Below are 9,090 nucleotides of genomic sequence, written 5' to 3'. Positions count from 1 at the left end.
TCTCTATTTGTTCGAGTTCGCTCGGACTCCACTCTTTATGTTCTTGTTTATGTTGATGTCATTATCATTACTGGTAATTTGGCGTCGTCTATTGACTGGTTCGTACAAATGTTGAATGATGAATTTTCGTTAAAAGACATGGGTGATTTGCATTATTTTTTGGGAGTTGAGGTTACCAGGTCGTCTTGTAGGAGCCTTCATCTTTGTCAAAGGAAGTACATTTGGGATATGTTGAAGCGTAGTGGTTTGACGAATGCTTACGGCGTACATACGCCCATGATTAGCTCGTCGCATATTTCCAAAAATGATGGTGAGTCGTTATCCGATCCAACTGAGTACAGGAGTCTGGCGGGTGCATTACAGTTTGTGGTCATTACTAGGCCTAATAGTTTATGCATAGTCCAACCATAGTTCATATGGCTGCTCTTAAAAGGATATTACGATATTTATTTGCTACTCTTGATTTTGGAGTTGTCTTTCGATGGTCTGATTCTCTTTCTTTAGTTGGGTTTTCTGATGCAAACTGGGGATTAGATTTCGATGATCGAAGGTCTACTTCGGGGTACTGTGTGTTTTTTGGGTCTAACTCTGTTTCCTGGTCATCGAAGAAACAACAGTTGGTGTCGCGGTCTACGGCTAAGGATGAATATCGAAGTCTTGCTGCTGTTACAAGTGATGTTATGTGGTTACTTTCGTTATTACGAGAATTGCATATTAGGTTTGCTTCTCCACCAAATATCTGGTGTGATAGCTCTAGTGCAGTCGCAGTTGCTGCTAATCCTGTGTTACACTCCAAGTTTAAGCATGTGGAGTTAGATCTATTCTTTGTTCGTGAGAAGGTTGCCGATGGTTCAGTTCTGGTCGGGGAAGTTCCTGCGTCCGATTAAGTTGCTGATGTATTAACTAAACCACTGCCATTTTCGTGTTTCACTCAGTTTAGAAATTTTCTTCGGGTCTTATCGGTAGAGAAGATGGATGCATGTTAAAGATAATAAAACGGTTAGAGAGGTAGTTAGTGAGGGCTGAAAAGTTAGCTAGTTTGTTAAAGAAAGCAAGTTATAAATACTATCGTCTAGCTTTGTATTGAGGTAAGTAAACAATCTAAGTTCATTTTTAAACACTCTGTTCATTAAAATTTCTCAAAGTTACCTAGTTTTCTTCAACAAGTAATTATTTACTTTGCAAATGAGCTGACAACTTGAGGATAAGATAATAATCTTCTGAATGTCACTTTTCAAAAGTGAGTTCATGTTCATTTGAACCTTAAATTCTTGATCAAACTGGGATTGAATCTATTAGCAAAGCAGTGATGCTAGTTTTTGCTGACTCCACTACTTGCGTATAAGCATCTTCGCTCGTGTAAAGGAGATCAATGACCCTTGCAAGGTTTAGAATTCGATTAAGAGCCGAAGTTGGTGCTGCTGTTGGTTTCAAGAACTCTTCATTTATATCCTTCCAAGCATTGTTTATTTGCTTGTATAACTCATCGTAGGCCTCTTGCATTGACACCCCATATTGTTTCATGTAGCACTCCACTGCTGAGGACACATGTCCTCTCTCTCTCAACCTACAATAAACATAACTTAATTTGAGCTAATGTAGAGCTGTGTCAGATAATAAAAATAAACAAATAAATTATTGTACCTTGTGGCCAACAATATCACTCATCAGCCTACAAATAGTGCTTGAAGCTCTGACAACCTTAGGGTCATTAAATGCCCAATTGAATGTCTCTTTTGTTATGCTATCTTCCATGCCAACAAAAGATGACATCGTAAGAGTCCAATAACCACAAGAGACTAATGCAATCGGCATATACTCTTCCATTGTCGGTATGTAATTTTCATGCAACCATTTGGCCTCAACATAGTAAACTTGAGATTGTCGTTTCATCTATTAACAAACAAAGAAACAAAAAGTGAGCAAAAACCAACTAATGTAGCTGATTAAGACTGCAAAATAAGAATTTTTTTCAAGAAAAAAGAGAGAGTAAAAATTAGATGTACTGCTTCTATTGCGACTTGGACGCGATATGATTTTCCTTCTTTGGACATCAAACCTTCCATATCTTTATAAACATTTAAAGTTTCACTATACCACAATTTCATGTAGTCTGGAAGTTGATCAATGCAGTTGGTATCCCACCTACAATATATCATCCATTCAAATGGTCAATTCTCTCTATTATTCAATTCAATAAAAAAACATTTACTTCTAATGATTTGAAGTAAAAGTGGATATATGTTTTATATAACCTTTGGATTGCTTTTGTAAAGATTTCAAGTTCTTCGTATCTGCCATAGGCATCATAAATATCATCCAAAATTGATATGAGGCATATCACTTTGGTCGCAAAAGATCTAGCAATGGCGTAGTGGGGCTCAAAGTATACACTCAACATCCAAAAATAACATTCCACAAATCTATCCCTTATAAAAGGAAAATTAGTCGCAACATCTAAACCTTTCCACCACCTAAAACAAGAAAGAAGAATAAATTATGATACATATATATTATTAGTAGACCCGTGTATCGACTAGGCTATGAATAAGAGTTTTATTTGGTTGACTTATAGAAACCTCTACCACTATCGGTTACCTGTTTATCTTGTTTATCTCCTTCTTGTGTAGATGTTGTAAGATTTTGAAATCTAACTGTGCAAATTTCATTAAATTTTCATCTTGGGTACCGTATCCTTCATATATGGAAATGTAGCTCCTAGCAATCAACCTCGTCAAGCTCTTGCGAAGGGGTCGCTTTAGAGCATTAGCAATTTGTGTGGAGAGAGGATAGTCTACCGTACTTTCTGCCAACTTCAGATGAACTGTAGTGAAGGAAAGGGCTTCCTCTAATATATTTTCCCCATGTAGTTGAAAGTGTGCAGCTTCATACAATTCTAGCATGCCTTTCACATCACCAATTAAAGATTCTTTGAAATTTCCATTCTCATCTTTGAATTTGTTAAATGTCTCTGCTCAATCATCAAACAATTTTGAGACGTTATTTTCTAAGTTCCACTTTACAAATTTAAAATATATTTATGGAAGGATTTGGATTTCAAAATCTAGTCACCTTTTAATTCAATTATAATTTTATTAAAGGGAGTTTGCAAATTTGGGTTAGCCAAAACCAAATTTGTATTCAATAATAAAACTGGCTGATTCAAGATTACAATAATTTTAAATCTAATGCTTAATTAGTTAAGTTAGTTCATACAGTCTAATATTTAAAATATCAAATTGAGTCAAAATGGTGAGTCCTCTAATTATGGATTGAAATACTTCAATTCATCGTACTAGATAAACCAATTTATTATATTAAAAAGTTAAGTATTAAATTTAATAAATGTGTATTTGACTAAGGACAACCACTATGGGTAGATTTTAAAAACTCCATAGTATGGTTAGACAGCTGCCATGTATTTATACTATATTAGATTCAAGTTTATTACTACTTCATTTTTTTAGTTACTTGACTACCAAGTGAGAATTTTTTTTATTATTTTGTTAAAATTTTACTTTTTTTTGTTAATTTCAAGTTCATTATTTTGTTAAATATCACACTTAAAAATTTAACCATAAAAAGTTAATAGTGTTAACAATCAGACCTGAATTTTGAAATTTAAAAAGTAAAGGAACTAAATTCCTAAAAAATAAAAGTGCAGGGACTAAATTTTAAATTTGTGAAGAGTATAGGGACTTATGACATATTTTAACCTAATTTTTATTGAAATTTTAAAGGAAAAGGTTTAAAATATGTTGTTGTTTCAGATTTTAAGAATTTTTTTGTTGATTTTTTATCATTAGAATATCATGATAATTCTGGATTGAACAAACTACAACTTCTTAGATCAAGAGGTTCCACAGACTAGTATGGTTCGAGTTTTCACCAATCCTTAAATAGTCGTATCTAGCCTGTCTAAAATTTAAATGGTTTAAATATGCTACAAGACTATGTTTTTAGTCCATGTACTATAATTTTAAGACATTAAATCTCTATATTTTTTTATTTAAAAATCTTGGTGCCTTCATCTAATTTTTCTGTTAAAGTATCAAATGTAAAATAGCCTTTATCCCTCAATATTTATAAATTTTTTGAAGGCTAAAAAGGAGCTGTTTCACCTTTGAACACGTTAACTTTCACCACAAAAATAGATGGAAGTACTAAGATTTTTAAATTAAAAAAATGCAAAGAGTTAAGGTCTCTAAATTAAAATATAAAAACTAAATTTTAAATTTTAAAAGAATATAGTAACATTTGACATATTTAAACCAATTTATATTCCATAACTTTTCTTTGTTACCAGATTTGCTTTTAAAAAGCTAAGCCATACCACAATCAACATTGAAGCCATGCTCTCTTAGCAGGCGAAATCGAACAGCAGTAGTGTAAAGATCATCACCATCAATCTCAATATGATTGCAATGATGATGGTATATAATTTCCAAGGCCTCTTCTATCTCTTTCTCGAAATGGCAAGCCACACCTAAGCGTTGGACTGCATCAATTATGGGCAACTTTTGGGACGATTTATCCGTATTTGCCACTAACATTCTCCTCACTTCTTGCTTCAATTCTTCGTACTCTTGTTGAGTTCCAGCACCCATTTCCTATTTAAATGAAAAGCTTTATATTAATTTTAAATTATTCACATGCATGTAAGGACACATTGAAATGAGAACAGACGTATGTCTCTTCAACTACGAAAATAGTTTTAAAAAATTGAATACATTTGTATGAAATACATATTAGCACTTACATCAAATCTAAATAATATAGGTATATGATGTCACACAAACACAAATTAAAAGTGATTATCATACGTCTGAACATACCATTTGAGAAGGAGAAGAGAGGAAAATGTCCCCCCAAAAGCTAGGTTTAAATTTGGACAAATGACGACTTTCCTTGGAGGTGTTACCATGTTGAGATGGAACAAGATTTGTAGAAATTTGAGAAGACATTTTGTTTAGTATGGTAAAAGCTCTAATGAGTTTTGTGTGATCCAAATGCTTTTATGAGTCGCTTCTATTTATAGGCATCATTCATTCAACACTTGAAATTGTTTTCTCAACTCAGATTGTTCCCTACTCTGTTTTCTCGACTATCCGTCCTTTTCCAACACCTTTTTTTCTCTCTTTCTTTGTTATCCTTTAAAATAGTCCAAATTCAACTATTGAAACTTTGTGGCTGAAAGTGTTTCGAAGCGTAATGTACGATGAAAGCTTTTTAACGTATTTGAAAGTAGGAGAAAGTGACAAAAGGCAGCTGTAGCAATAGAGACCAGTTCATTTCAAGTGTTTTCTCAACTAAGATTGTTCCCTACTCTGTTTTCTCGACTATCCGTCCTCTCAACACCTTTTTTTTTCCTCTTTCTTTGTTACCCTTTAAAATAGTCTAAATTCAATCATTTAAAATTTAGTCTATGCTCTCCAATTAAATTATTCTTAATTTTTATATTTTTAAATTTCGAAGTTTTAATTTCAATTCAAACTACAGTTGCCAAATCCATTGAAAATCTGTGGCTGAAAGTGTCTCGATGTGTAATTTAAAATAGAGACCAGTTCTTTTCTAGGGAAAGAAAATCATGGTCTTTTCAAGCTGAAAGTGTCCTCCCCAACACGTTTTTTTTTTTTATCTTTCTTTGTTACCCTGTAAAATATTCAAATTCTATTATAAATCCTTATACTTTGCTTAAGTTCCAGATTTGCTTAAGTTCCGGATTTAATTAATTTCAGTTTTTATAATTTTCGAATTAAGAAATCTTAATCCTAATTAAATGGTAGCAATTAAATCTGTTTTGTTAAATTCTGCATAGAAGTTCTTATAAAAATGGGAAATACCCTACCTTTGAGTGCGGTTTGAACTATTGATTTACGTAATTGGAAGGAACCAATTAGGTTTACGATGGAACCTAAAAATCGATCACTGATCCAATTTGAGTACCTCTACAAGATAGACCTCAACAGAAGATTGAAGAGTAATGGTAGTAAGTGATTAAGTTCAGTAGTTTCTCATATAAAATTATTGACTCTAGAGATATAGTAATATGGACAAGACAAATTTATTTCAAGCACCGACAGAACCAGAGCGCCCCTTGTTTCAAAGAGAGGAGGATGGGTTATTCACATTTCATTTGATGGTCAGAGGCGAATTGAAAGCTAAGCAGTGTTAATTCTAAAGATTCCCCGGGGAAAAATAGAGATGTCTTCTACATTGCCCATAATATGTGGAAGTATCGACGTAATTTCATAGAGTCATTCGGTCTGAATGCTACATGAAGATCATAAGCCAGATGTCGAAATGGGAAGACCTAAGATGTAGAATATCATAACATGAGTGGTTCGACAAATTTGGATTCCTATATATCCACTCATGTGGTACTTCATTGTACATAATATATATATATCTACATCCAGAAAGTCGTATGCTTTGGAAGAAGCTTATACATTTTGGGAAGGGGTTTTGATTGGTCGATCAAAAAGAAGAATCTACATGAAATTTAAAGTATTTATTGGTTGATTTTGTTTGTACTGATTGAAATATGATGTATTGGCTGATACAAGAAAAATGAATGCTAAATATAAATATAAATTCTGCTATTAGTTTTGTACTATGCGTAAGGTTGTAAATTTAGTTTATGTTATCCAAATGGATTATTCTTTGTTGTTATATTTTTAAATTTCGAAGATTTAATTTTAATGCAAACTACAATTGCCAAATCCATAAGTTGATCTTTTTATGAGTAATATGTAGAAATAGTAAGTTGACTGATATTACATATAAGATAATAAGTTTATCGCATCAAAGTTTCAAAATAACATAGCTTAACTTAATGAATTTAATAACTACCATTCGACCAGAACTAAATTTTTAAAATTTAAAAGTACAAAGATCGAAAATAATTAAATTAAAATAATGAGACCGAATCCATAATTTACATATAATATATAATGCATAAACTAATATCAGATTTTAACTTTTAAAATACCAAGGCTTAGACAAAGATCAAAGAAAAACGCAAACAGGCCACACTAATTCCTCGCTCATAAAGTCCAGCAAAAACATGAAATTTAAGGAATCTATTCATATTATTGGGTTGATTTTGTTTCTACTGACTGAAATATGATGTACTGGTGGATACAAGAAAAACGAATGCTAAAATATAAATATAAATATAAATATTTTTTATTATTTATTTTGGATTTGCTGAATAATATGATAATTTGCGATGATTTTATTGTTTAATTTATGAAATAATTTCTTTACTTAATCATTTCGAGTTTATTTCATGATAAATTGTATTAATGAAGTTTATTAAATAAATTTATATAATTTATAAGTATTTTATCTTTTAAGATTTATTTATTCTCATTATTTGATATTTATAAATATTATAAATACCATTTTTTTAAATAACGATAAATCCTAAATATTACTTTGAAATAGCTTAAGACAACGCTAGTAAACCAACATCACCATCCAAATTCGAGGAATCATTGCTACCTTACGTTGCCTATCTAATTTCAGTCCACAAATACTTGAAGGTTTCGAGGAATCATTGCTACCTTACGTTGCCTATCTAATTTCAGTCCACAAATACTTGAAGGTTGTTATATCAAAATAACACTGCGCATTAGTCATTAAATTATGGGTAGTTTTTTATTTTAATCATTTAAAATTTGATCATTGAATTATTCAAAAATTTTTATTTAAATCACAGAATTATTATTTTTCTTTTAAAGAATAAACCCAAAATTATACATTAAAATACACCAATACAAATATCTACATTAGTGTCCCAACACTCCAAACCCAAACATTTCATCACCATCCAAATTGCTTGTAGTTAAGTATTGTACATGCACTAGTTTGGCACTTAGTTGATAGTATTCTCTCTTTCTTCCGCATTTCAATCTTTAGTAGTTAATTAGACATGTATTGAGATGATATAATCAAACGATTTTTTAATGAGGTATCTTTCTTTATAAATAAAAAATCGTTGTATTTAATTTTTTTTATCCAATCAAAATATCGAACAGTTTAATAAATTAAAAGAAAACAAAACAAAATAGTGATTTCTTAACACGTATTTCTGGACCATCCGCCCTCGCCTACACGTTTTTCTTTTCTCTTTCTTTGTTTCCTTATAAAATAGTTGAAATTCAATTATTAATCCTTGTTTTTCGCATATGCTGCAAATTTACTTAATTTTAGTTTTTATATTTTTTTAAAATTCGAAATCTTAATCTTGATTAAATAGTAAGTTGCTTGGTTAAAATCTGTTATTAGCCTTGTACTATGTGTAAAATTGTAGATTTAGTCTATATTCTCAAATTGAATCATTCTTAGTTGTTATATTTCTTAAATTTTAAAGTTTTAGTTTTAATGCAAGCTACAATTGTTCAATCCATAAATTGATTTTTTTAAGTAATATGTAGAAATATCAAGTTGACATGACATTATACACATGATAATAAATTTATCACATTAAATTTTAAAAATAACAGAAAATTTAACGAATTTAATGACTAGCTACCACTTGATGAAGGCTAAAATTCAAGCTATGTTATGTTGCGTATCCAATTTCAATCCACAAAGCCCTTCACAGCTCGTCACCCGCCACATAAAATACTTCAAGGCTTTTATATCAACGACACCGCCATTGATACTAACATTCATGAAGCCCAAACATCCTACAAAATTATTTTACCTATATTGCACTTGAATTTACCTTTAAATTATGGATAAATTTCCATTATTATATCAATTACGAAAATAGTTTTAAAAAATTAATTACATCAAATCTAAATAATAATGTCACACAAGCAGAAAATAAAAATGATTATCATACGTCCGATCATACCATTTGAGAAGGAGAAGAGAGGAAAATGTCCCCCCAAAAGCTAGGTTTAAAATTGGCCAAATGACGATTTTCCTTGGAGGTGTTACCATCTTGAGATGGAGCAAGATTTGTAGAAATTGGAGAAGACATTTTGTTTAGTATGGTAAAAGCTGTTTAGAGTTTTGTGTAATCCAAATGCTTTTACGAGTAGCTTGTATTTATAGGCACCATGCTTTGAGGTTTTT

General features: G+C 31.1%; 1 protein-coding gene across 1 annotated transcript; it reads right to left on the bottom strand.

The window, feature by feature from the left end:
* Positions 1–1,078: 1,078 nt before the first annotated feature.
* LOC107929751 ((+)-delta-cadinene synthase isozyme XC14) lies at positions 1,079–4,996 on the bottom strand. The gene is made up of 7 exons (XM_041104812.1): positions 4,836–4,996; positions 4,334–4,610; positions 2,599–2,971; positions 2,256–2,474; positions 2,007–2,145; positions 1,645–1,893; positions 1,079–1,567 (listed from the first exon to the last, which is right to left on the bottom strand). Exons 1-7 carry the CDS (start codon positions 4,962–4,964, stop codon positions 1,484–1,486), a joined length of 1,470 nt encoding a protein of 489 aa, XP_040960746.1. The 5' UTR covers positions 4,965–4,996; the 3' UTR covers positions 1,079–1,483.
* Positions 4,997–9,090: the final 4,094 nt, after the last annotated feature.

The sequence above is a fragment of the Gossypium hirsutum genome, chromosome D11 (genome assembly GCF_007990345.1).
Source record: "Gossypium hirsutum isolate 1008001.06 chromosome D11, Gossypium_hirsutum_v2.1, whole genome shotgun sequence".
Lineage (NCBI taxonomy): Eukaryota > Viridiplantae > Streptophyta > Magnoliopsida > Malvales > Malvaceae > Gossypium > Gossypium hirsutum.
The sequence above is the reverse complement of the archived record's forward strand: the minus strand, read 5'-3'. Positions and strand labels throughout refer to the sequence as shown.

What these genes read in the sequence shown, in the direction of transcription:
- LOC107929751 (XM_041104812.1), bottom strand. Translation starts at nt 4,964, where the DNA reads ATGTCTTCTCAAATTTCTACAAATCTTGTTCCATCTCAACATGGTAAC. An exon ending in TGGCTTCAATGTTGATTGTG is followed by an intron (nt 2,972 to 4,333) that starts GTATGGCTTAGC and finishes ATGATTGAGCAG; the next exon opens with AGACATTTAACAAATTCAAA. An exon ending in GTGATATTGTTGGCCACAAG is followed by an intron (nt 1,568 to 1,644) that starts GTACAATAATTT and finishes TGTTTATTGTAG; the next exon opens with GTTGAGAGAGAGAGGACATG.